This window comes from Peromyscus eremicus, chromosome 3, assembly GCF_949786415.1.
Source record: "Peromyscus eremicus chromosome 3, PerEre_H2_v1, whole genome shotgun sequence".
Lineage (NCBI taxonomy): Eukaryota > Metazoa > Chordata > Mammalia > Rodentia > Cricetidae > Peromyscus > Peromyscus eremicus.
In genome coordinates this window covers 150,366,915-150,394,895 of record NC_081418.1, presented here as the reverse complement: position 1 = coordinate 150,394,895, position 27,981 = coordinate 150,366,915, and the positions used below count along the sequence as shown (strand labels likewise).

The 27,981-nt window shown below is 41.5% G+C and overlaps 1 protein-coding gene across 2 annotated transcripts in view; it reads left to right on the top strand.

Moving 5' to 3' along the window:
• Abcc9 (ATP binding cassette subfamily C member 9) overlaps positions 1-27,981 on the top strand; it is a 111,227-nt gene that overhangs the window by 28,347 nt on the left and 54,899 nt on the right. For both annotated transcript variants that reach the window (XM_059258760.1, XM_059258759.1), the window contains exons 12-18: positions 3,178-3,340; positions 5,450-5,490; positions 6,377-6,519; positions 14,171-14,279; positions 20,348-20,452; positions 22,213-22,285; positions 26,310-26,415. In XM_059258760.1, coding sequence (XP_059114743.1) covers positions 3,178-3,340; positions 5,450-5,490; positions 6,377-6,519; positions 14,171-14,279; positions 20,348-20,452; positions 22,213-22,285; positions 26,310-26,415 — 740 coding nt within the window. The remainder of the gene's footprint in view (positions 1-3,177; positions 3,341-5,449; positions 5,491-6,376; positions 6,520-14,170; positions 14,280-20,347; positions 20,453-22,212; positions 22,286-26,309; positions 26,416-27,981) is intronic.

The window sequence follows — 27,981 nt, the reverse complement described above, 5'->3', positions numbered from 1 at the left end:
CCTTTCTACTGTGAGAAGGAAGTGGTATGTCATGGAAGCTTGTTTTCTGTCTATGGGGCTGTTCCTCACTTGTTTGTTTGCTGCTAGGGTGAGGTGATCCCTGGTGTCTGCTTTTGTCCTCGCTGTGCTCTGAGCCACCCCTTTTCACTGTAGCATTCAAATGCAGAAAGAGGTTGAAGGGCAGCCTAAACGGAGACGTGACACCCCTCACACATCTGTCTTTCCTTTTACTGCTCACAAGTAATCATTTGATAGGCACTCAAGGCCCTGCAGAGACAAAGACGAACAAAACACAGGTGAGTGGCTACCATGCTTTCTTTTGTCTGCCTTTGAGCCACCCAGCTGTCCCTGTGGATGGTTAGTGGACCTCCTGCACTTTGTAGGCTGTTCTCATAGACTACTGGGTGGCAGAGGCAGCTAAACAATGATTAAATGATTAAACCAAGGACTTCAATCCACGACAAATGACTCCGAAATCACTCTGATTCTTAGTCTTGAACAAGAACATATGAAAAAGCATGCAGAAATGTGCTGGAAGTATGCAGGCTTGACTACTAGAGTATGAGGAAAAGTGTGAACTCATCCCACAGCAGACATTACAGATCCAAAGAAGCAGCAAACCTTTGCTACCTGGGGACCAGCCTCTAGCAGTGCAGGCAGGAGTGGATTGGAATCCAGGGAGTCATCCTAACTATGCCCTTCTTTATCTGAGGGGGTAAGGGAGAAGACACTCACACACTCTTGATGCTTTCCTTCTTCTGGATTCTTTACTCTGTGTTCTATTCTCTTTCCTTATCTCTATCCAGAAATGTCCTTTCTGTCTCTCTCGATGTTTTCTTTCTAACTCTGCCTTCATTCTTCCTTATTCTCACTCTTTATTTTTCTTTGATGGCTTATATACCCCAGCAAAATCTTTCAATATAAAAGTTATAATGTGGTTACATTCTATTTTTCAAGCGAGTGATTACAATGAATACAAGTAAGGAACAGCATGTTTTCCATATCCCTTACATGATTAAACATTTTACATATTACAGGTGAAAAACAGGTTGTCCCAAGAATCCACGTATGTTCATAACCAAACAACTTGTTATAGATTAACAGAGTGTAAGCAAACAAGGTATTCTTCTCAGTCAGGTCTCTTATTGGCAGGCTGTGTTTTGCAGTTACAAAGAAAGGACCAATCACTTTATTACTTGTCTTGAAAGGTAATCTTATAAGGAATCACAAACCTAAACTTTTATACATGAAAAAGAGCCAGCTCTACTTTAAATCTTTAGTGTGCCTACCCACTCATCAGTAGCTTTTTATAATCAAGAGATTGAGGGCAGAAATGGGTACAAGGAACTAATCATCTTGATCACCAACCAAACCTCAAAAGGAAACTATGTCAGCTAGTAGTAATTGGACTGCTTTGTTTTTGATCCCTAATCTCAAAGCTACTATCAAAATCTTAATCTGAGGTCATTCTAAAGCTTTGTTTCAGCTATCATGCACCCTGAAACCTGTGAACACGTCTCCCAACATTAATATTAAAAGAATTTAAGCTAGCTGGGCTATTGGGACTCAATTGTTTTTTTTTAATCATTAATCTAAGTCACAGTCTATATGGCTCCTCAGTAGAAACTCATGTGTTCTAGCTGTGTGACACTTCTTTATTTTATTTTTTATCCTCTGCAGCCTCTGATCAGAGGCAGGGGCAACACTATATCCTACCTTTACCTATGTTAATTTTTCCACTAAACTGACCTCTATCATAATCTCTCACTATATTTATTAAAGACCCTCAATCACCAAAATCCTATTTAAACTAGCACTATTATTATATAAAAGCATTGTTTCAGTTAAACAGTGCAGCTTAGGAGGAAATCATCTTCATAATAATCCGCAGGTAGAAATGCTGAGTAGAACAGGATATTTCCATGAGATAAACACACTACATTATAGGCAATGGGGATCTCCCCATGCCTATTTACACCATGCCAGATACCAGAGAAAGATGGCAGCGGCAAACATGTGAAGGCACAGCAGAGGCAAAAGACACTCTGGGGTCTGTGGTCTCGGGGCCTTGCCTGTCTGAGATTCACCTATCAGGGTTGTATTTCCTGGTGGGCTGACACCTGAAGCCTGTTACCACCTGCTGCTCCTCTGACACGGCCACCAGCACAAGCCACCCTTGTCCTTCTGTGGTGCTGTTGAGGAGAGACGCAGTCAATAGGAGCCATCACACACGGACTGCATGCTAACATCATACTCACCTGCAGCTGCTGCTCAAGGAAACCGTGGGAAGCTGAAGAACTCGCTTTTATATAAACTAAAGAAATAGAGGCAGATGTGGCTCTAAGTGGACAGATATTTTGGAGTTACCTCCTTGGTCACCTCTTCATTCTAAAGCTGAGGAAAATTCTTGCTTTTACGACATACATGCTAAAGTTAGGATGATTCAAAGAATGTGTGCATGGCCCCTGGGTGTGGAGGAACACAAACTGAAGAGGCATTCTATACTTTGTGTGCATGTATGTCCGTGTGTGTGTGTGTGTGTGTGTGTGTATGTGTGAGTGGTGTGTGTGTATATATGTGAACGTATGTGTGTATGTATGTGCTTGTGCAGGTGCATGTGTAATGTACCTGTGTATGTTTGTGTGTGAGCACATGTATGTCTGTAATGTATCTATGTGTATGTTGGTGTATGTGGGAATGTGAGTGTGTGCATTTGAATGTATGTGCATAGGTGTGTATGGATGCATATGTGTATATATGCATTTATGTGTGTGTCACAATACTAGGGAATTATATCATGAGAGGAAGGTATTTTAAAGGAGAGAGAGCAGAGAGGTCTATGAAATACATGTAGTAAGAGAGCAGAAGGTGGCATCAGTTAGGAGAGGAAGAGGATCCACCTGGAGGGGAGAGAGGGCACGGGGGAGAGCAGGAAGGAGGGGAGCAAGCAGGAACACAGTATGACACATTTGTATGAAGAGGCTGCGATGAAATCCATCACTTTCCTATCAGAATGAATGAAGTTGTGATTTCGGCACTGAACTGAGCTAAACCTGGGGATTTCCTAGTGTGGTAGGGGCAGAGCTGTTCAGAAGCAAGGCCTCCCGCTCTCTGGGTCCTGCCTTGGTAGTGTAGTTGGCTGCATCCGGCACTACAGTTTCTTCCTTTATCTTACAGGATTATTCCACCGAGAGGCTGAAGAAGACAAATGAGATACTGAAAGGCATCAAGCTCCTCAAGCTGTACGCCTGGGAGCACATCTTCTGCAAAAGCGTGGAAGAGACGAGAATGAAGGAGCTCTCCAGCCTCAAAACCTTCGCGCTCTACACGTCACTCTCCAGTGAGTCACCATTGTCACTCGGGTGACCAGTATGTGCCCAGTGTTAAGTCTGGCTTATAAGCGATGAAATGCTCTAGTCCTCAAAGGAGGCCCGTTATTGTCTCTACATATTTTACCCTGTCTCCACTCACAACATGATGCTCTTTACACTGCATCTGGCCCTTTGCAAGTTGTTTTTGGCTATGGTACATCACCTATTGAAATCCTTGGTACTTTTTTTAAACTTTATTTTAATTTGATGATGTGTGTGGGCATGCACATCTGTGGCACATGTGTGGAGGTCAGAGGCCAGCGTTGTGGAGTGAGCTCTTGTCTTCCATTTTTACATGGGTTCCAGGGATTGAACTCAGGTTGCCAGCCTCATACAGCAAGCACTGAGCTGTCTCACCTGGTAATATGAAAACGGTAATGATGTGAGGTGGTAGCTCCAGCTGAAACTCTCATCCACTATAGTAGGAAAAGTCAGCTAGTTCTCAGTAAAAAGGGAGCTAGTTCTTTCCGGTGATTTGACTATCTTGCTAATGACCATCTCTAAGTCCGTTGAACGCTCCCACTCTGGTTTGTGTTATCTGTTTTGGAGGGTGCTTCTGATAGACTCTCCTGAAGAGCAAATGAAGGCAGAGAAAAGCTTCAGGTAAAAGAAGCCAAACTTGATTGACTCACAGTCTGCTTTCCTAGTGTGTTCTTGAGAACATTTGCATACTGTTTCCATCTTAAGCACAAACCCAGTGTTTTCTGGAGTAATCGGTTTGCATTAGTATAGATCACACACGCTTAGTCAAATGTCACCCACTCTTACTTGATTTTATTTGTGGGTCATTTTTGTTCCCAAAGATCTTTAAGGGCTTAGAGATTTGGAGGTTTATGCACTATTATTTCTTGAACTGTAAATGACTTTAGATCTTTGTGATGTTATATGCTTTTGTTCTGAAATGGAATTACAGTCAACATTGAGGGCACATTCTATTTTAGGTGCCATGAAAAGGGCTTTATACTCATTGGGTTTTGTATCTACATGACAATGGTGCCAGATTTTGATAAAATCCTGTGGTTTCCAAAAAGGATCCTAACAGACCGTCCATCTGGTTTTACTATGATTCAAACCCTAACATTTTTGGTGGTGTGTGGCCATAGCTCCCAGCCCTTGGGATCCTAAGGCAGAAGGATTGCCTTAAGGTTCAAGCTAGTCTGGGCTACATTGCGAATTCAAGTTCAGCCTCAGGTACAAAGTGAGACCATGTTAATAAACAAAAGTAAACAGGGCCTGAAGAGATGGCTCTGCAGTTAAAAGCACATTCTGCTCTTGCAGAGGACCTGGGTTCAATTCCCAGCACCCATATGTGGTGGCTCACAACCATCTGTAACTCCAGCTCCAGAAGATCTGATGCCCTCTTCTGGCTACCTCAGTCAGCTGCACACATATAATACACATACATACACTCAGGCTCATACACATACACATAAATTAAAAATAAATCTATAAGTCTTTAAAACAAAACAAGAAAAAAAAGAAAGAAAAAAAACATACTACACTAAACCCCTCTAGAATTTTAGCCTAAAATTCTGAGTTGCCCTTGTGTTGACTCTGCATTTATGGTTTAAGGAAGGGTGAAGATATGAAATTATTTATTAACTGAAAAGTCTAAAAGTGAAAGTTAATAACCCCTGTTGGACCCTGAGCATGAGGTAATGTCAAATTCTCATTTTTCATCTGCATAATAACCAAATTTTTATAACTTAAATTAGTTCAGTAGACCAAATAAAATATACAACGTGTAAATGCTCTCAAAAGTGCACATTTAAAAAATTCTAATAATCTGCATCATCAAAGGATATTTTATCTGAATTCTGTTGCTTGGAACATTTAATAAGAAAATTGTCATAATTCTTTAATAAAGAAAAGTGCTTTCTGGCTACAATGTGTATGTGGGAGCTCATATAACCATGGGTGAGGAGACAGCCCTGGGGACTATTGGTAAGCCAGACAGAATGCTGCTAACATACTCTGCCATTCTAGTCTTCATGGAGCATTAATAGTGGATGATTAATTTACATGGGGAAAACATTTGTGCAGTTCAGTGAAATAACACATTTGATTTCTTCCTGCAGTCTTCATGAATGCAGCAATTCCCATCGCGGCTGTTCTTGCAGTAAGACACTTTTTCTTGCTTTTAGAAATAGAAGCAGGTCCGTGCTCATGAAAGATTTCCAGCAGAGAGTGTGTGGGTGGCCATGGCTGTTACTTCCCTCATCGCTTCCTTCTCTGTAGTTTCCAACCCAATGGTTCTAGTCCAGGATTGCTCAGCCCTGACAGCGCAGATACTTTGGTTTATACCATTCTTTGCTGTAAGGGGATATCCTTAGCACTAGTATAAATAGTGGCATTCCTGGCTTCAACCCTACTAGATGTCAGTACCTTGCCCAACCATGACAATAAAACCTATTCCCAAGGGTAGGTGAAGGTGATTAAAACTAACAGTGGTTGGAAAGTGTCCATCTTCATCATGGTGGCCTGGTTCTCATACATTCTTGTAACAAAATAGTTCATAGGAGGAACCAGGACATGTTAAGTAATTGCATTATATTTCTCACCATATAGTGTTCACAAGTGAGAATAAGTCTTCACTGGACTAAAGTCTTGGAGTTTCGTACAGTTGTACAGTACAGACCTTTAAACGCTAGACCACTTTCTTTGCTTAGAATAGCGAGTCTGGGTTGCTTGGGAAGCATTTGGCTGGGTGTTGGGACTCGGAGTTCTCTGCTCAGTTTATTCCTCCATGCACAGTAATTTGAGAGAAGCCACTTTCCTAGTCTATAAATAAGCTGTCTTGTCTGTCTCTCAAGTTTACTGCTAGGATCATGTGCAGATCACTATGTCTCATGAGTCTGGGGTAAAGTAATTATTCTTCGTGGTGTCAGTGGACATGGCAGCCTGGGAGGAGACACTAGGTTAGGCAAGTTGAACGTCAGCGTGTGTGTCCCTTGTACCACTTTCGCCAGAACATTTTAAGTAAACCTTTTTTTGTGTTTGTGCAGACGTTTGTGACACATGCATATGCCAGTGGAAACACCCTGAAACCCGCAGAGGCCTTTGCCTCTCTGTCTCTCTTCCACATCCTTGTCACCCCACTCTTCCTGCTGTCCACAGTGGTCAGATTTGCGGTCAAAGCCATCATCAGGTATGCACTAAACTATCTGGGTTTCTTTGCTTATTGATGAATAATAAGTGCCCCTGCTGGTGGATTTGCAAGAGTACAAAAGGAACCATAAAAACGCTGTCAGAGATTACCATTGTTAGAAACTGACTACATTAACTTGCAGTGTTTTAGTTCCTATGAAAGTGTTGCAGATTGGGGCTCCTTATTTTTTCCTTTTTATTATTATATTTTTTAATATTTAAAATAATTTTTAAATTTAAATTATTTTGATCATATTCCTTCCCCTCCTCTAAGTCCTTCCAGATCCTTCCCCTCCTCCAACCCAATTTAAAGTTCTTTCTCAAAAAAAAACCAAAAATCCAATACAACAACAACCAAAAAACAAAAACAAGATAAAAAAGTAAAACCACACCAAAAAAAACCACCAAATTATATCCAAATAAACACACACACACACACACACTCACACACAAGTGAGTGTGTGTGTGTGTGTGTGTGTGTGTGAGAGAGAGAGAGAGAGAGAGAGAGAGAGAGAGAGAGAGATACATGCACAAACACATCACACACAAACACACACATGACAAAAAACAAGAAACAAAAACCGTGGAGTCCACTATATGTTGATCAACTACTCCTGAACATGAGTCCTATCCTGCAGTGGCTTGATATACAAAGTGTCATGCCATTGGAGAAACTGATTTTCCCTCTCACAGTAGGAATAAGTGACAGTTCAGTTTTAACCTTTACCCTAGTGGATAAATTTTCATTCATTTATTCATTCATTTTTAAAAACGTAACAAAATAAAATATAATAAGACAAAAGCTATCACATTAAACTTGGACAGGACAAACCAACAGAAGGAAAAGATCCTAAGACAAGGCACAAGAATCAGAGACCAACTTGTTTGCACACTCAGGAATACCATAAAAACACTAAATTGGAAGCCAAAATATAAACACAGAGGACCTGGTGCAGACCGATGCAGGCTCTGTGCATGCTGCCTCAGTCTCTGTGAGTTCATATGAGCTTTGCTCAGTTGATTCAGAGTGCTTGTTCTCCTGGGGTCCTCCATCCCCTCTGGCTCTTACACTCTTTCTGCCTCCTCTTCCCCAGGATTCCCTGACCTCTGAGGGATTTGATGGAGATATTCCATTTGGGGCCAAGTGTTCCAAGGTCTCTCATTCTCTGAATAACGTCTGGCAGTGGGTTTCTATATTTGTTCCCATCTGCTGCAGGAGGAACCTTCCTGGTCATGCCACAATCCATTCTTTAGAAACAGTCCAATTGATTGAACAATTGGCTTTTTACCAGACATTTAGAATGTCTTTATCTCCCCGCAATATGCTTAATATCGAGGCAAACACCTCCTTTTATCTTTGAAGTCTTCTTTGATGGTTGGCTTGGGTCAGACTTCTGTAAGTGATGGTGACAGTTTTGGTGGTACCGTAAAGGTTCTTGATGGAGATGGCAATGATGCTTTTCATCTAAGTGATGTAGGCCAAAGCTTATATGTATATTTGATATGATATAGGCCAAAACTTATGGGTATATTTAATGTATCTATGAATGTGGTCATCATGTTTCCCACTGAAGCTGCACCAGTCTATAGATGTACCATCAGTGGTGGAATATGTTTGAATCAACAGAATATGCCACATGGATTTCAGTTTAATCTCCCCCCAAAAAATAATAATCCCAGCTCATATTCTTTGAGGATTAGGAAGACTTGAAAAACTGTTAATTTTCTCTCTCAAGTATGCTTCCAGCCAGGGTAGACTTTGTCTTGGTTATAATTTCCCATAACTGACAGCTACAAAAGCAGGTGTCATATGATGGTGACCATTTCCCACTTCTTCCATTTGTACCACACACACACAACTGTGTTGACAAGACACACCATGCTCTCTGTGCCACCATCTACTGTCCTAAACCATTATATAAACAGGGCAGTCTTGAAGTCATATTTCACCCTCACTTTGCAATTTTCATATGCCTTATAGACTCTTAGCATGTGCTGCACACAGCTTTTGTAATTTTTATTTTTGACCTTTGAAAGAAATGTCTACATGCTCCAACACTGAAGAAAACCTGAGCCCTTAACGAGTACCCCTTAAGGGTCCATTACACCATCAACAGCAAAGTAGAACATTTCAAAATGAAATAATTTCCACAAGGCACATACATTACTGAGACACCTTGCATTTGATGTTCAATACCTTGGTTGTAGGCAACAGTTTATACTGATTTGCCATAGATTAACTACCGGATAATGTTAGAATGCAGATGAGCTATCCAGAAAAGCACTAGGTTCAGATGGGGGGTGGGTGGGGGATGGCATCCTAATGCAGCTTCAATCCTCTTCTCTGAGCCAGGCGATCAGCAACTGCTCCGAAGCTGCTGGGCTTTAGAGCTCATACGCTCTGGCCTCAGCTACCCTCATTTCTTCTCTCATTGTTCTGCCTTTGGATGGCTTACATAGATAGACTGTAGTTCGCAGTCGGCCTTCCAAATTAGGCAGCACTCTGGAAGGGAAGCCACTTCAAACAATAAAACTGATAAATAGCCAGAGTCTGCTATTTTGGTCCTTATTTTCATTTTCTCCATTTAACGGCCATCCCTTCCATGGTTGCAGTCTTAATTAATTGAAACTTGACTCTGCGCTAGAAGTCGAAATAAAAAGCAATCTGTAATGTATAACATATCACGACTTTCAAAGAGGTAGCCTGCCAAACATTAAAAGGACTTTGGGAGTTGGTTTGAAAAAGACAAAAGAACTCAAACACAATGCTACAACCTAGTGCAGTGGAAGGTGGGTAAAGCCCTCTGTGGATTTCTCATGGCCCTCTCCCTTTATTGCTCCTGGGGAAAAGGCATTTGCCAGTTTGATAAAGCCCAGCGAACTTCCAGGGCCCCAGGCCAGCTTCCCCAAGCCACAGCCCAAACAGAATGTGCTTCTAAAAGCACACTTCTCTAAAATGACGTTCAGGGTTGATTTGCAGGTCCTACAGAGATGGTGGGTCAACAGAAGTGGCCAGACCTTTTCCCCACTGGGTACTGGTTCTGGGAACCCAAACAAGCATTTTCCCAGTGTTGACTGGCTTCTGCATTTGCTTCAGTGCCTGGGAACCCGTGACCAATCTCAAATGCCAGTTGGCCGGCAGTGAGCTGAGCCGCCTGTTTATAATTGGAGACTTTGGTCAGCTGATTTTGAAATCTCCTCTTCAGGACTCTAGAAGTCATAAGCTCTTTACTGGACTCTTAAATATATTCAGGAACTTGGTAGGTTGGGATGGGCTGAAGCAAACTTATGCACTTCTGCTATGTGTGCATGAGAGAAACCGAGAAACCCCTTCACTAGAGGAAAATGCAAGGCCCTACAGAATTCCCTGCCCCAGGATAAGTCCTACACTTTCTTTTGACAGAGTTCATATTGATAGCCAGTAGCCTTGTGATGTTCACTGGGTAGAGCATGTGCACACGCACACATGCGATCCACCTGCTATTACATTTATAACAAAATGCAACCAAGAGGCAAATGGGATCCAGGTTGTCTTGGCACAGTCTCAAACTTCCCACCCTGTTTGAGTTTTAGGGTGAAGTGTTGCAAAACAGACTAGAGATATGTCACTTGTTATTTAAAATTTGACTCCAGTTCCAGGAAATCCAACATCCCTTTCTGGCCTCTGCAGGTAACAGGCATGCTAGTGGTGCACAGATGTACACACGAACAAAACACCCATACATGTGCAATTAAAATGAAAAATATTAAAGTTCTTATAAAAAAAGAGCAGGGCTGGTGGCACATGCTTGTAATCCAAGGACTTGGGAGGTAGAAGCAGGAGGGTCAGGATTTCAGGGTTACCCTCTGCTCCATATTGAGTTAAGGCCAACTTGTGCTCTCTGAGACCCCGTCTCAAACACAAAAAGTATTTGAGTGAGTGATTTTTTTCACAATGCTAAACTTTATTCTCCACTTCCTTAGGAATAATTTATGTGTTTTACCCTTCTGGAGTATTCCTTATAGGTATTTGGTATTTGATACGTAATGTAGTAACTATGTCCAAAGATGTTATTTGCCAGAGGAAAAAAAATATTATTAAAGAAACCTCTCATTTCCAGTGGAGAGTAACAAGAACAGTAATAATTGTCTTTTCTCTTGTGTGCCTCTCAGAGACATTTCTGCTTGGCACATCTCCTGCATCACCACCTGTAAAATAGTTACTGATACTTATTATCAAGCATGCTTACACCTTGGCCAGGCCTTTGTATTTCAGTTGACAAAATGTCATATTCTCTATCAAAAACCATGCAACTATCAGCCACAAAAATCAGTTATTCTTCAGGACTGTAATACCTGTTCAAGGTTTTCAAATTGCATCTAAATATCCAAAGTAATATTTGAAGGGTTGGAGTGGTGACTCAGTGGGTAAGATCACATAGTGATGATTCAGTGGGTAAGATCACATAGTGATGATTCGGTGGGTAAAATCACATAAGGATGATGCGGTGGGTAAGATCTCATAGTATTCTTCCAGGACCCAAGTTAGGTTTCCAGCGCCCATGTTAGACAGCTGACCACCTCCTGTAAGTCCAACTACAGGGGATCTAACACCCTTTTCTGGCTTCTCCTTGATACCTGTACTCCATTCGCATACCCATAACAGACACATAATCAAAAATAAAATATATATTAAAAAACCAAAGTAGTATTTGAGAAGTGAACTGGTCATGTGCATATGTAAAACTGTAAACACTTTTGTCAGTTTCCTAAGCAAGTGAGACATTAGTAAAATACTGAGCTTAACAGTGCTGAAGGCGGGCCAGCAAACTTATTGGTATCAGCTACGCCTACTTTCAAATCCCAGGCATAAAGTACTTATTGTTCAACTTTAGGTGTGTCGTGTGGTTGTATCTGAGACTCAGTTTTCTCATTTGTCAAATGAATACCATATCACCTGCTTCTGAAGGTTGATAAAAACATGACAATGCACAGAAATGGCCAGAACACTTTCTAAATACTGTAGGTCTTTTTACAAATCTCAATTTTACTCATTTATCACCATTTTTACCACCTAGTGCCTGAGCATATTATGTGGGTCTTCACTCTCTGGTGGCTGCATTAATAACTGCAAAGAGGAGAGATAGGTAGCCATGAGCAGAGAGTCCACTGTGCATTTAGAGAGGCCAAGAAGCAATATGAATCCCTATACATAGAATGGCATGGCCTGTAGATGACCATCAGTTTATTTAGTGGAGTGGGAGGCTGTCTGGTTCCCAATGGTCTGAAGGGTGTGAATGTACTTGCTAACTCTAAAAGGATACCTGGCTTTTGACTAGTTGGAGAAGGAGGAAAATGAATTTTATTAGAGGGGGTAGAGGGAGGAGTAAGTACCCTAGACATCTTAGTGTACATGGAGGGCCAAAGGTGTTTTTGTGTGGATGGAGAAATGATTCTGACACTAGAACTCTCAAGGGACAAGGCTGGGAGATGATGGGGAAGATGTTGGAAGGCGAGTAAGTGCTGAGCCATTTGATATCTGAGAGAGGGCTTCTTACATCCATGTGTTTGCAGTGTAAAGGTAGTGTGGCTGAAGAAACTTCACCTCTGGTCAGGATTTGTGCATTTTCTGAAGTTAACTGTCTCAGTGGCTCCTGGAAGGATCTTGTACAAGCAGGAGATGCTTTTGCTACTCATTAGCCACTTATTCTCTCACCAACCTCACTGAGGAATCACGATGCACACATTGAGATAGCCCCAGAGCACAGAGAGCTATCCTTTTAAAGGTGCTCAAAGTCTAATAGGAGAGATATAAATAACACATAATACTAAAGCCATGATAATGCACTAGTATGTGGGACCTTCAGCCAGAGAGCCTAGGTCAGTGGTTCTCAACCTTCTCAATGCTGCAACCCTTTACCACAGTTCCTCATGTGGTGACCCTCAACCTTAAAATTATTTCATCCCTACTTTATAACTGTGATTTTGCTACTGATATGAATAATAATGTAAATATCTGATATGCATGATATCTGATATGCTACCTCCTTAGGGGTTGTGACCCACAGGCTGAGAACTAGTGGCCTAGAGGAAAGGAACAGGGAGGTTCAGAGGTTTAACACTGGATACCATCTATGGACATTGTAACTGGAGGTGCCAAAGAGGATATGTCTCAGCTTTATTTCTGTTGACATGATAAATATTTTGACTCAAGACAACTTAGATGAGAAAAGGGTTTGTTTCAGTTTATAATTCCAAATCACAGCCCATCATTTAGGGGAGTCAAGGCAGGAACTTGAAACATCAGCTGTAGAGGAATGCTGCTTGCTGGCTCAACTGGAGGGCTATGCTTGCTCAGCCTTCTTATTCTGCTTAGGGCTACCTCTCATAGGGAATGGTGGTTACACACAGTGGACTGGACCCTCCTGCATCAACTGACAATCAAGGCAATCCCCACAGACCCACCCACAGGTCAGTCAATCAATAGGTGATCCCCACATACTCTCCCACAGGTCAATCAATCAAGGCAATCCCCACAGACCTGCCCACAGGTCAATCAATCAATGCAATCCCCACAGACCTGCTCACAGTTCAATCAATCAAGGCCATCCCCTCAGACCCGCCCACAGCTCAGTCAATCAAAGCAATCCCCACAGACCCACCCACAGGTCAGTCAATCAATAGGTGATCCCCACATACTCTCCCACAGGTCAATCAATCAAGGCAATCCCCACAGACCTGCCCACAGGTCAATCAATCAATGCAATCCCCACAGACCTGCTCACAGTTCAATCAATCAAGGCCATCCACACAGACTCTCCCACAGGTCAGTCAATCAAAGCAATCCCCACAGACCCACCCACAGGTCAAATAATCAATAGGTGATCCCCACAGACCCACTCACAGTTCGATCAATCAATGCAATCCCCACAGACCTGCCCACAGGTCAATCAATCAAAGCAGTCCGCACAGACTCACCCACAGGCCAATTTGATCGAGGAAATCTTTCAATTGAGACTCTATTCTCAGGTAACTCTAGGCTGTGTTAGGTTGATAACTAAAAGCTAGAAAGGACAGGATGTTCCACGGAGAAGAGAAAGTTCTTTCCACTCCCAGTATAGCTGAGGAGTCATGCTTTCTCAATGTTCAGCAACATTAAGGCTTATGTATTCCGTAAAAGCTTCAGTGAGATTTGTGTGCATACTAGAAGGGAGAAATGGAGACTTGGACCCACCAGATATAGTATGTGAATCATTAGTCTGTTTATCCTTTGATTTATTGAGCAAGCATCCATACAGCAATGTGGGCCAGGCACTGTTAGGCCTGGAGGTCAAGACTCATGAGTCTGGTCTTGGCACTTGGCCTTGTTCAGAAGTACAACATGAGGGTGTGCAAGGGATATTCTTGTAGTTGACAAGGCTATTTCTTCTGACCACACCCTTTAAAACATGAGAGCACAATGGCAGCTACACCGTGCATACATCAAAAAGAAATGCTTGTCATTCAAGATGGATAGCATACCATTTCCTAAGACAGTTCCAGTGCTGTGATTTTTTTGGGTCTATGCAGTCATATGTTAGTAATAAAGTCCCAGAGTGAACAAGTCAATGCTCTTCTTAGACAATTACCTCACCTAGTTTCCTGACACAGTGTCTCTTGGTTTCTTTCTGCAGTGTTCAAAAGCTGAATGAGTTTCTCTTGAGTGATGAGATTGGTGAGGACAGCTGGCGCACTGCTGAGGGCACGCTGCCTTTCGAGTCCTGTAAGAAGCACACTGGAGTGGTGAGCATTTGTCTTGCCGTACAGAGGACAGGCCAAACAAATGATATGTTTTAATGCACTTAGAAAAAAAAAACTGTAAGCTTTATTTGTTTAAATCTACACAAAGAAAAATGGCTACATGCTTCTACGAAAATCAATCTTCATATGTCTGAAATCAATATACAGATGCAGGAATATTGCCTCTATAAATTGTGAGAGAATGACCCCCTTCTTGATTCAAAAGGGAATTGAGATATTGTTTCTTCTTACCCACATTCTTAGGAGGTGTCCTGGTACATTAAGTGTTTTGATTCACTGAACATATTACAGTACATTCCTTGTCTTTATGTTCATCTGAAGACACTGCCTTTGCATGCTTCAGTGGCTTGAACAAAGTCATAAGGTTAGAAGGGCCAGAACCAGAATTTGAACCTGAGTCTTTTCACTTGTAAACCGGCAGGTCCATTCACCCTCACCAAAAATATTTACTCAATAGCTGCATAAGGTCTGGAAGCAGTCAGTACTGTTTGGATGTGCGTCATACACAGTAGAAATCAACCATTTGTCATGTGTTCACCAGGCTTCCAGACTCACTGGCTACCCTGTATTTAATGCCAAGAACTAGATTGTCACTCTGAACAAGGCACACAAGGTCTCTCCCAGCATGGTTTGTTTTCCATTTTTGAAATGACAAGACCATTTCCTGTGTGGAAAAAAAAAGTGAAAAGGACATGAAAAAGTGAAGAGGATTCTAAATTAGGGTAGTCATTCACCTGATGGCCCCTCTGAGGAGCCAGCATTTGGGCCAAGACTTGAAGAACACAGATGCATGTCTTCCAGAGGGACATTGGGAAACAGGAAGGCTAGTGCACGTGAAGTACTTGAATAGTGGATTGAGTTGGTTCATATAAAGAGCAGAAGGGCAGTGTATTTAGAGCCTGGTGATAAAGAGGAAGATGAGGCACAATTATGATAGTGACAGGGTTGGGTAGAACACGGGAAGGGCTGAGATTTATGGAAGTGTGGTAGAAGCCGTTGAACAAGGTTGCTTGCTTGTTTGTTTTTGGTTTGGGAGACAGTGTCTCATGTACCCTGACTGGTCTGGAACTCTATGCAACTGAAAATGACCTGGAATCCCTATTCTTCCTCCTACTTCCACATCCCAAATGCTGGGATTATAAGCATGGTATAATTTTACTTATTGTTCAAAAAGTTAACTTTGATTACTGAGAGAGGTCAATAGGGCAAAGATTGGAACTGGGAGGTGAGTAGAAGTGGTTATAATAACACAGGCAAGAGATGATGGCTAGAATTAGAAGTTTGCTGCAGTTGTGGTGCTATGGTGAAGAAGTGATTAAATTCACTCTCTCTCTCTCTCTCTCTCTCTCTCTCTCTCTCTCTCTCTCTCTCTCTCTCTCTGTGTGTGTGTGTGTGTGTGTGTGTGTTGCTCAGGACTGACCCAGGGCCTCATCCATGCTAAGCAAATGCTCCATTACTGAGCTACACCTCCAGATCCCTCTGTGTCTTTTGTATGTTCCATTAATAAAAATGTGTTGAAAGATTATGGCACCAAGGAAGAAGGAAGTCTGGAGGATGGATGCTTTGGATGCTTTCTGATTGGCTGACTGCTGGGTAAACAGTGGAGCCATTCACTGAAACAGGGCACTGATTAAGGAGGCAGGCAATTACCATTAGGGTGAGATCAAGAGGTGTGTATTTTGCAGTTGATATATTTTTTGTTTTGGTTTTTTTGTTTTTTGTTTTTCGAGACAGGGTTTCTCTGCGTAGCTTTGCGCCTTTCCTGGAACTCACTTGGTAGCCCAGGCTGGCCTCGAACTCACAGAGATCCGCCTGGCTCTGCCTCCCGAGTGCTGGGATTAAAGGCGTGCGCCACCACCGCCCGGCCGCAGTTGATATTTTTACAACACTTCTTGTCATCCAAGAATAAACATCAGCATTGGAGATGGAAATTTATGAAACATAGGCCATGAGACAAGCTTTAAGTCAATGCGACTGGTTGAAACCTTTCTTTGGTTATGGAGGTGGCTCTTTTTGTAAAGGGATAGTCACACAAGCATGAGGACCTGAGTTTATACCCCCAGCATCCACATATAAATGAGTGTAATGATGTACCCTTGTAATCCCAGGGCTGGGGAGGCAGAAATAGGAGGATCCCTGGGTTTTGCTGGCCATCCAATCTAGCAGAGAGACCATGTCTCAAATTATACAGGGGAGAGCAGTGAAGGATGATATCTAGTCTCCACATGCACAAATACACAAAACACACACACACTAAATAAATAAATAAATAAATAAATAAATAAATAAATAAATAAATAAATAAATGAATAAATACAAACCACTTTCATGAAAGGTATGTCTGAAAAATTCTGAAACAGTCCATTAAAAGCAATGTACATATTTCTTAAGAGTAAAGTCAGTAGATGCATCATGTTATTATAGCGTGCTATTAGTCATTTATATAGCTGTTTGGGAAAAAAAAACATGAATACATTTGTCACATGCTCGACCCAATAAAAATGTACATCAGTCTTCTGAGTGGAGCTGAATGGAACTCAGAAAGTCCTTGCCAGGAAATCCATCTGTATTAAAATTTTCTTTATATTGTGTTTAAAACTGCTAAAAATAGTTAAGCCAGGTGCCTGAATACTTTCATATGTACTGTTTTATTTGCTTTTCTGTAGTTAAAGCAAAAAAAAAAAATCATCTTTTTGGCCAGGCAGTGGTGGCTCACACCTTTAATCTCAGCACTCGGGAGGTAGAGGCAGGCAGATCTCTGTGAGTTCGAGGCCAGCCTGGTCTACAAAGCGAGATCCAGGACAGGCATCAAAGCTACACAGAGAAACCATGTCTCAAAAAACAAAACAAAAAGAAAGAAAGAAAGAGAGAGAGAGAGAGAGAGAGAAAGAAAGAAAGAAAGAAAGAAAGAAAGAAAGAAAGAAAGAAAGAAAGAAAGAAAGAAAGAAAAAAAAAAAAATCTCTTTGGTTGTCTCATTGAACAGGTGTGATTTTTGTCTGCCATGTGTGCCTGTCTATGTTGCCACAGCAAGACTGCAAAGGATGTTTGATGTTGTGTGGACATGTGCATAAATCCAAATACACATGAATGGCTGGCCAGTTTAGGTTAAAGCAGGGAGCTTATAGTGTCTCAGTGTCATGGGTTGCATCTCTGCATGGACCACACAAGAAATTCATGAGGGCTAGAAAGGCAATTCAATCAACATAAGAATACTTGATGTTCTTGCAGTGAATCTGAGTTTGGTTCCTGATACCCCAGTTGGGCAGCTCACAATCACTTGTAATTCCAGCTCCAGGGGATCAAATGCCCTCTATGGCCTCTTCTGCCTCTGTGTGCACCTACACAAATCTGTACACACACACACACACAAATAAATCTTTAAAAATACATTCAAGTGTATCTATATTTTTTAAGAGAAAGAAAATCAAATGTTTGATTAGAACCAGCTCCTCACACTTTTGATGATCTTCCTCTCCCAAAGAATGCATTAGACCATTTTCTAGGGAGGCAGATTGAACAGAGCAATACCACCTCAAAGAAAGGGGAGGTCAAATTCATAGAGTTAGAGTTATCTGAAGAATTGTTTTCTGTGAAAGATGAGGTAGAGGAGTAAAATTACACTGCAAAAAGAATTCTGGAAGAAAAAAGAATCTCCTTCAGACACGTCTAATATCTCCAGTTATTGAATCCAGGTTGGACTTCTAGTGCTGTCGAGGGTCATTCATCACTGTGGACGGCCCAAACCACAAATGACAAGCTTTTTTAAAATGCTGTGTGTTTGAAAACAATACTAGGGAAACTCGTCCTTGAGAGTGCTTGGGATGCTTATATTCTGTGAGAGCTTAGAGTTGAGTGATTTTGGCTGTAACATTGCCACAGAGAGTTGGTAATATTCTAGGGCCAAAGTCTCTTCAAATTACATCGATGGAGCTGTGACTCAAGTCTCTGTCAACACGTCTCTACTTGTCATCATTGCCTTGGTCCCACAAAGAGCATGACGTCATTCTTCTGAGCCTCTGGGGCAGCACTACCACAGTAGCCATGACTCTAGAAGATGGTGATGCTAGGATATAGGTACAAATCTACTTAGCATGCAAAGTACATCCACCCTAAAGAGTTGTGGTAATTTGAGAATGTTCCGTGCACTGTGCTTCCAGTGTTATCTGTGAGGGCTGTGGGGAGGGCAGATATAACATTTCATCACCCACCCCCTTTTCTTTTCACCCACCCAAGTGTGTGTGTGTGTGTGTGTGTGTGTGTGTGTGTGTGTGTGTGTGTATGTGTGTGTGTGTGTTTCCTAGATGGCCTGACCTCTGCTGTTCCTCTGATATCTGTTCTCATACTGAGGTTTTGGTTTGTGTTGCTCTCATGAAGACTTGGCATTGTTCTGTTTGATGGTTGATGGATTAAATCACTGGTTATTTTCAGACATTGTTAGTTCTCACAGAAGTTATCTATTTTTTAAATATTAAATCTGAAATTTCAGACAGAAATATTTTTAAAAGTTTCATGCTTCTAGAATCATTTGCTTTTCTAGGCAAATTAACAGTTTTAAACCGTTACATTTTAAACCCAATCATCTTTACAAGATATTTCAATAAGAGATATAATTATTTATGGAGAACTACTTTATTGTTAAATTTGTAGAAAAAAATTGAGCTTTTTCACTCTAAAATTTTTAAAAATCTTTTCAATGTGTATGGGTGTTTTACCTACATGTATGTCTATTCAGCACATGTGTGCAGTACCCATATAAGCCAGAAGAGGACAGGAGGCACAGTTGTGACCTCTATGAGGGTGCTAGGAGCTGAACCCAAGTCCTCTAGAAGAGCAGTCAGTGCTCTTAGCCATTGAGCCATTTCTCCAGGCCCTTGTGTGTGTATGTAGGTACATATGTATGTGTGTGCATGTTTCTCTTCGTGTGTGTGTGTGTGTGTGTGTGTGTGTGTGTGTGTGAACTCCTGTGTGTAGAGACCAGAGGACAACCTTGGCTGTCATTCCTTGGGTGTCATCTACCTTGTTTTTCAAGAGTCCCTCCCTGGCCTGAAGCGCTTCCTGTGAGTTGAGCTGTCCTCTCTCCACGTCTTCAGTGCTGAGCCTGCACGTCCTGCCAGCATATCCAGCTCTTTTTTCTTTTTAAATTAGGGTTTTGGTTTATTGAACACAGGTCTGCTTACAAGTATTTTACAGGCAAAGACACGCTCCTCCCCTTACTGTTGTGGTTTCCTTGTAGTGGATAGGTCTGTCTGCTGATGAAGAACTGTACTGCATTTGAGGTAGATCACAGTATAGCACCTGTGGATCTCCTGGTGAAGCACTGTCCATCTTTGTGTAGCAAAAAGTTCTGGGTCTTTTTCTTTTGATAGTCCACAATAGATTCCTGGGTGTGTTCTAGCTCAGTCTGATTTATGTGCACATGTCAACTTCTCATGATTCCCAAAAGTGATCATTAATATCCTCCTGGAATGTTTGTTTTTAAGTCTGATGGCTCTCCCAAACGGACTGCAATTTGTTCAGGGTCAATCTAGTCAGCCTGTTTATAGTAAACGGGGTTTAAAAAATGTTTATTTATTTGTGTATATTTGTGTCTGAGTGGTGTGTGTGTGTGTGTGTGTGTGTGTGTGTGTGTGTAGGTGGGCTCACAAGCCTATGCACACAGAGAGGCTTGGTGAGGGTATCCATATCCTCTCTCACCCTCTGCCTATTCTTTGAGGCAAGGGCTCTCACTGAACCCGGGGCTCAGGTTTCCTGGGCTAGGCTGATGCCAACAAGCTCCAGGGATCAGCACTCTGCCCACCATCATTTCCAAGTACTATATCTTTCTCTTTCCATTTTCCCAAGAGGTCAGTTAATTAGCGTTAAAGTTTTAACTAGATATTTTTCTCACCGTTTGCTCTTGTGGAAAAGCCCCAGGAAAGACTAAAACTTGACATTCTCTAGCTTGTTTTTCTTGGAATTGAAGTGAAATAGCCATGTGAGCGAACGTTTGGTGAAAATCTCAGTGTTTTTATAAGGCTTCAACGTCTGTCCTTTTCTATTTGGAACACAGCAATCAAAACCAATAAACAGGAAGCAGCCTGGAAGATACCACCTGGACAGCTACGAGCAATCTCGCCGTCTTCGGCCAGCAGAGACAGAGGATATTGCGATCAAGGTTAGTTCATCTCTTACGATCTTACGTAAGTGGAAGGGTTTATGTTACATTCTAGGATGACGTCTGCAAAAGTGTCCCAAATGTGTCTTCCGGGTCTCTTTACTGGGATCACAGCCCTGACAGTTTTTAAAGCATATGCCAGTGAGTTTATAATTCTTTTCTTCACTTCTTGACCACAGGTTCAGTTTCAGCCTGGTACCCAGAAAAGAACATTTCTTTCAAATCTACCAGAATCTAGTATTCAACTCATTCCTCTAGTACTCACATATAAACTGATTCACAGAAAATACCAGTATTTTATAATTCCATTTTTAAAGGAAAACAAGAAGTTAGTTGTTGCACAGTACTACTCCTAGAGAGATGTGAATGAACATCTACTCACCAAAGATAGGAAACTCATGACAGAGTAATGTAACAGCACCATTAGAGTTCAGCTTGGTGAACCACTGAATCTATTGGGGTTACTTACAGGAATATGGGTCAGGGGTTACCTACAGGACCACAGATGGCACAAAGCTGCTACATCCACTCCAGAATGCATGATGACTCAGGGAAGTTGGAACCCAGGATCTCAGCACAAATTGTAGGGAACTTGACAGGTCAGAGAGTCACCTCCTTAGTCTTTACTGGTTGTATATTATTAGGGATTGATAGGCGGTGTGAATCTTGTAAGTTTCAGATACTTCTTGATACTTGTGAGTTGTTTATTGCCTGAGTCTCAAGGAGCCTTCCCTTTGAAATTCCTGAGTCTTGATAAGCTTCCTCTCAGGATAGAATATTTCAACTGGGAAGAAATTGGTACCCAACATAAATACATGTACCATACAGTTTCCCTTAGCTTATCCTGCCCCACAGTGCTTTTGATATAGTTTCAAACTTGGCTTTATACTTTCCCCAGCCTTTTGTGCTTAGGCAGAACTCATGTAGAAATAGCAGCTTTGGGGGCACATCTGGGAACTGATGGCTGGGACAAATCCCAGGGAGAGGCCAATGATGAGCAGGTTCCAGAAGAGAGGCTCCTGGACATGGTAGTATCAGAGTCCTAGAACATTTCCCTTTTAGAAATCTCTTCTCCAGGTCATCTGTACTTCCCAGGCCAGGCCAAGGCAGTGAGATTCAATGCCTGGCCTATGGAAATCATGCAGCTGCTTGTTTAGGAGTGACTGTACATGTTCCAGGCTCTTGTCTGGTGGTTTCAGACCCTAATTTTTCTTCTTATGCTCAGATGACACTGTGGCATCCTCAGTCACTTCTCATACCTGTCACCAGAGACCTCTTTGTCATGTCCTCACTTTCACTGGTGACATCAGCACGCTTTCCTTTTCTAGTACATGACAGGTTAATATAATTTTTTCAGTTTAAAGAAGTATGTATTTACTTGTTTATTATTTGTATGTGCCCATGTATCCCTGTGTGAGTTCATATGTACCACATGTGTATAAGTGCTAGCAGAGACAAGAGGAGGGCATTGGATGGATGTCCTGGAGCTGGAGTTAGAGTTGGTTGTGAGCCAAGTGATGTGGGCGCTGGGAACTGAACACATGAGCTGTATGAGAGCAGCAAGTGCTCTGAATGGCTGAGCCCTCTCTCTAGCCTCGATTCCTTGTTTCTCATTTATACCACTAAACACGTAGAACTCAGATTGGACTGCTGCCGTGTGCTGTAACTTGTGTTACAGTTGTAACCACTGGAAAGCGGCTGTCCTTTAGTTTTCCACTAGTACAGCACATCAACTTAATTCCTATATTCTTATTTTCTAGGTGACAAATGGATACTTTTCATGGGGCAGTGGTTTAGCTACATTATCCAATATTGACATTCGAATTCCAACAGGTAAGACTCATTGCATAAGCATTTTTGTATTTTTCCAAGATAATTGAGCCTAACAAAAAGTGAAGGGGGAGGCTTTACATTTATTTAATTTCCATTTCATGTGTGTATGTGTGTGTATGGTGTGAATGTGTGCATACATTGTTGCATTGTGTGAGTGTGTGGGGTGGGGTGGGGGTTGAGTTCATATATGTGGAGACTCAAAATTGAGGTTCAGAATCTTCTTCAATTAATCTTCCACCTTATTCAGTGAAGTAGGATCTCTCAGTTAAACCCAGAGCTCAGTGATATAGCTTGTCTAGCTTGCCAGCTTGCTCTGGGAATGTCCTGTCTCCATCATCTTGCTCTGGGAATGTCCTGTCTCCATCATCTTGCTCTGGGAATGTCCTGCCTCCATTTCTAGGGCTAACTGAACTTACTTTGGTTTTGGGAATCTGAACTCTGGTCCCCTTAATCTTAACCGTTGATCTATCTCCTATCTCGCCTGCTTGTTAAAGGAGTTTAAAAAGATACAGCCATAAGTTTATATTACTTGTATGTACTAGGTTTCTCATGAGACAACTATATCACTATGAACTAGAAATTATAAAACTGGACTGTCATTTGAAAATCTGTGTCTTTGGATAAAGTTATTTACTGTTCACTCAGTGATTTGAGGTGCTTAAGGAAGTGGGATTGTTGGTTTCTCATTGTGTTCAAGAGAAACTTTATTTTTTTATTTATTTTTTGGTTTTTTGAGACAAAGTTTCTCTGTGTAGCTTTGGCATCTTTCCTGGAACTCACTCTGTAGCGAAGGCTGGCCTCAAGTGCACAGAGATCCACCTGCCTCTGCCTCCCAAGTGCTGGGATTGAAGGCGTGCGCCACCGCCGCCTGGTGAGAACAACTTTAAAGAAAGGCTATGTGTGAAAACATCTGAGGCCTGGAAAAATACTGATAGCTGTAGTTGGACTTTCTTTGGACTGCCAACCCCAAAATAATGACATGGAGACATTATTAATTATGAAAGCTTGGCCTTTATCTTAGGCTCGTTCCCAGCTAGCTCCTATAACTTAAATTAACCCATTCACATTAATCCACATTCTACCACATGGCCCTTTACCTCTCCTCCGTCCTCTATGTCCTACTCCCTCGTATCTCACTGGCATCTCTTGTGGCACTAGTTTCTAACCTCGAGTTCCTCTTTCTGCTTGGAGGTCCCGCCTCACCTCTCCTGCCTAGCTATTGGCCATTCAGCTTTTTTTTTTAACCAATCAAGTGCCTTAGACAGGTAAGGTATAACAGTGACACATCTCTACACAGTTTGCTTAAATATCCCACAACAGATGGCACTTGCAAATACTTCAGGATCACCCATCTGGTCATTTTATTTGCGCATTAATTTTCTTGCCTTTAAGTCTTATTGAGGCGCAGCCAGTCTACAATGGCTGTATCTCTTTAGTATTTCATTGTAGGCAGGCTTGCTTTGGACTGCCAGCTCCCAAATAATGACGCGGAGACTTCTTATTCATTATGAATTCTTGGCCTCAGCTTAGGCTTGTTCCTTAAGTAGCTCTTAAAACTTAAATTAACCCATTTGTATTAATCTATATTCGCCATGTGGCTCTTATCTCTGCTCAGTACCATGTGTTGGTGGGATCTCATGTCTACTTCCCCACCACATGCTGGGATTTTGTCTGGTTTGCGCTTACACAGTTCTTGTGCATGCTTCCTTAACCGCTGTGGTTTCGTATGTACCACTGCCCTGTCTGGAAAACACCAACTCCTTGAAGTCATCCAGCACCTACGGCTCTTAAAGTCTTTCTTCCTACTTCGAGAATTTGGGCCTAGTGTAGGTCTCTGATGCCATGACAATCAAGAACTTAATATATAGCTGCATCCGAAAGCCACTTCCTTTTATTATTCTTTTACTTTATAAACTTTTGTGGGAAGAGCATACCATGAGCTATCCTGCCACATATTAGAGTTACTTAGATATTATGTTGAGCAGGTATTGAAGCATTTTTGGAAAATTTATATCCGTTAAACAATACCCCACAGTCCCCTTCCTCTGTTTACTGGTAACCACCCTTGCCATTTCTTCTTCTGTGAGTTTGACTGTTGTAACTCATATTCATCACTCATGAGTTTTTTCTTCTTTGTATTTTTCTTCTTTGTCTGTCCTACTTTACTTAGCATAATCCCTCAAGATTCTGCTATATTGTTGAAAACAGTAGAACTTCCTTCTTTTGTAGATGAACATTTTATTACATGTATGTAGCATGTTTTCTTACCCTGTCAGTAGACATTGGATTGTTTCTATCTGCTTTGATATTGTGAAAAATGCTTCAGTGAATGTGGGAGCACAGACATCTTTTACTATCTGAATTTTAATTATTTCGTACAGACACTGAGAGACAAGTTTACTGATACATACGGTCATTCTGTTTTTAATAGTTAAGTAACCTTCATACTTTTTTTGTACTGAACGCTCACATTCTATTTTTCTGCTATTGACTTGTAGGGAATTCTTGTGAATTTTAAATGTTAATACTTCATCAGGTAGAAGGTTTGTGAGCATTTTCTGTCATTTTCTCTCTGTTCACTGTTTCCTTTGTTGGACCCTTTATATTTTGAGGTATTTTCATTTTGCTATGCTTTGTTTTGTTTTCATTTGAAATCTAAAAATTCATTGCCAAGGCCAATGTGGAGAAGTTCTTTCCCTGTACTTTCTTGGAAGGTTTTGAAGCTTCCACTCTATCAGGTCTTTGCATCACTGTGAGATGACCTTAGTGTAGAATCGAACAGTCAAATCCCATTCTTTTGCAAGCAGACATCGGTTTTCCCATCACCACTTGCTTCTTCCCCACTATGTGATCCTGAAGGGCTTATGGCAGATTAGGTGACACAGGGGTTAGTTCTCAGCTCTCTATTCCATTCCCCAATGTGTCATTACCACACAGATCACGGAGGCTTTGCAATGTATTATTTGTAATATATTTTGGGCATGGGATGCTGAAGAAATTTGCATTCAATCTGTAGATTATGTTGGGAAGCACAGGCATTTTCATAACATTAGTTTGTCAATCACATAAGCCTGGGGTTATTTCCATCTTCTTCTCTTTTCTGCATGCATTTCATCACCATTTTTAGTGTGAAGCTCTTCTTCCTTGGTTAAGTTTCATTTCTGTGTTTTGAGGTGCTAGCAACAAATTGTCCAAGAAGGAAATTAACAAAACAATAGCATTTATAACAGCACCCCAAGCACAAGCTATGTAGGGATGGTTATAATAATTTTATTTCAAATATTTGACTGAATAAAAATATTTGCTCAATCTGGTGTAATGGTCAGTAGCTTGGACATTTTCTCTCATACCTGGAGGTCAAAGTGAGGAACTAGAGTCCTAACAGCATCCAGATCACTTCATCTCAACTACCTTTTGTCACAATCGCCCTTTTACTGTGTGAATTCAACAATGAAGTTAAAGATAATATTGATAGGTTAAGAAGTTGGTTCTTTTATTCTTTAGTCATATCAGCTCTTTTCCATTTAAAAACACTAGAGCACGGTCTGCGATGTAGCTCGGTTGGCAGAGGCAGAAGGGTCAGAAACTCATAGAAAGTTTGAAGGCAACCTAGCCCACAGGAGATCTTTCAAGTAATAAGTCAAGACCCATAGGTTTTACTTTTTCTTTCCCTTTGCAAAAAGACAGGGGAAGGAGCTGTTTACTTCACTGCCTGGAGTCAAACTGGACTAGAGGTCGAAACACGAGGCCTCTCTAAATGTGTTGGAATTTCATCTTTTTTTTAAAAATTTATTTTGGTGATTTTTTTTTTCTTTTAGTGTTTGAGACAGGGTCTCGCTTTGTGTTTCTTGTTGGTTTGGAACTTCCAGTGTAGACCAGGCTGGGCTTGTGCTTGCACTGATCTTCCTAGCTGTCTGTCTTCCTGGTGCCGAGAGTCCCCACATGCCCACCACAGCTGGGTTTCTGTTTCATTTAGCTATGTGAAATCTTTCTCATCTTTGTATCCTCTGCTTTGTTTCTCTAGGTCAGTTAACCATGATTGTGGGCCAAGTGGGGTGTGGGAAATCATCTCTTCTCCTCGCCATCCTCGGTGAGATGCAGACCCTGGAAGGGAAAGTTTACTGGAGCAAGTAAGTATTCCTGTTATAGTTTCCTTTCTGTGGCTATGTGAACACTCAGACCAAAAGCAGCTCGGGGAGAGACGGGTTCTGTTTGGCTTACACGACCAAGTCACTGTCCATCACTGAGGGAAGTCAGGGCAGGCAATCGAGGAGGGACTTGTAGTAGAAACCACAGAGGAATGCTGCTTGCTGGTGCACCTAGCTCACACTTAGCCAGCTCTCCTGTACAACCCAGTGTTACCCATCTAGGGGATGGGGCCACCCACAGTGGACTGGGTCTCTGTATATTAATTAGCAGTGAAGACACTTCCCCATAGACATGCCCATAGGTGAAACTGATCAGGATAATCCCTTAACTGAGAGAATTCTTTTCTCAGGTGACTCTAGGCTGTGTCAAGGTGACAGTTCACTCTATCTAGGACAGTGCTTTTAACAGGTTTCTGTTCTGTCACACAGCTAAAAATCTTCCAAGAGAAAACTAGAACAATGGGTCTCCATTTCCTGGGCCATAGAATTTCTGAACTATGCAAATATATAAAAATAAAAATCACAGAAATATAAAAACCACTGGATTATAAAGCAACTCACTGCCATAGTTAATGGTAGTGAAAACTAGTACATGCTAAGTTAAGAGGTTGGGGTGGTAAAGACAAATTTTTGGATTTAAATAGGGAATACTCAAAGAAATTACAAAATTTATTCTGTAATAAAGTAAGTTATAGAAAGTTTATACTACCTATAAAGCTTAAATGCAAACAGATCATCAAGGGTTTGATGTTCAGGAAACAAATATCAAGTGATCTTTTCTAAAGTCTTCAGAAGAGGCTGAGAAGCAACACTTTTTCTTCCCATTTAATATAAGCCAGACATCAGAGGTATTGAGGAACACATGGGTAGGACAGCCTAGTGCGCTGTGTAGCTCACAAAGACGTGAAGAGGAAGTTGCCCAACCTGGTGCTTCTTCAAGTGCTAAGACACTAAAAGAGATGTTTGCCAAGAGCAAACACCTCAATTAACACTAAGAGAGGTCACTAACTCAGTGATGCGGGGGGCAGGGTCTGTGAACAGGTTGAGGTAATAGAGTGATATGGGGCTACACTAGTACAGGACTGAGTACTGAAGAGCAAACTAAGTTTATTTAGTTTGGTCTACCTAGTTGATTCCTCATGGGCAGTGTATGAAGGAACTAGTTGTAACTTTTTGTCAAATATATATATACATACATACATACATACATACATTAATAAGCAAATAAATAAGAGTGTTGTCTAGGAGTTCATATCTAGGTGTGATTCTTCCCCCAGGAACTTAGCAATGTACGGAGACGTGTTTGAGAGCTATGTTGCTGCTGTTCTGGTTGGTAGAGAGCAGAGATATCTGCTAAGCAACCTGAGATGCACCACGAAGCTCACAACGGCAAGTCGCCCTAGCGCTCGCTAGTAGTTGTGCTAGAGTTGAGCAGCCTTGCTGTGAAGGGTCCAGTTTTGAACTCGTGATCACAAGTTCCACTGTGTGTAGCCAGCTGTTCATGTACACAGATGTCTCTGAGGGACTAAAGATTGTTTCTGGGCCCTT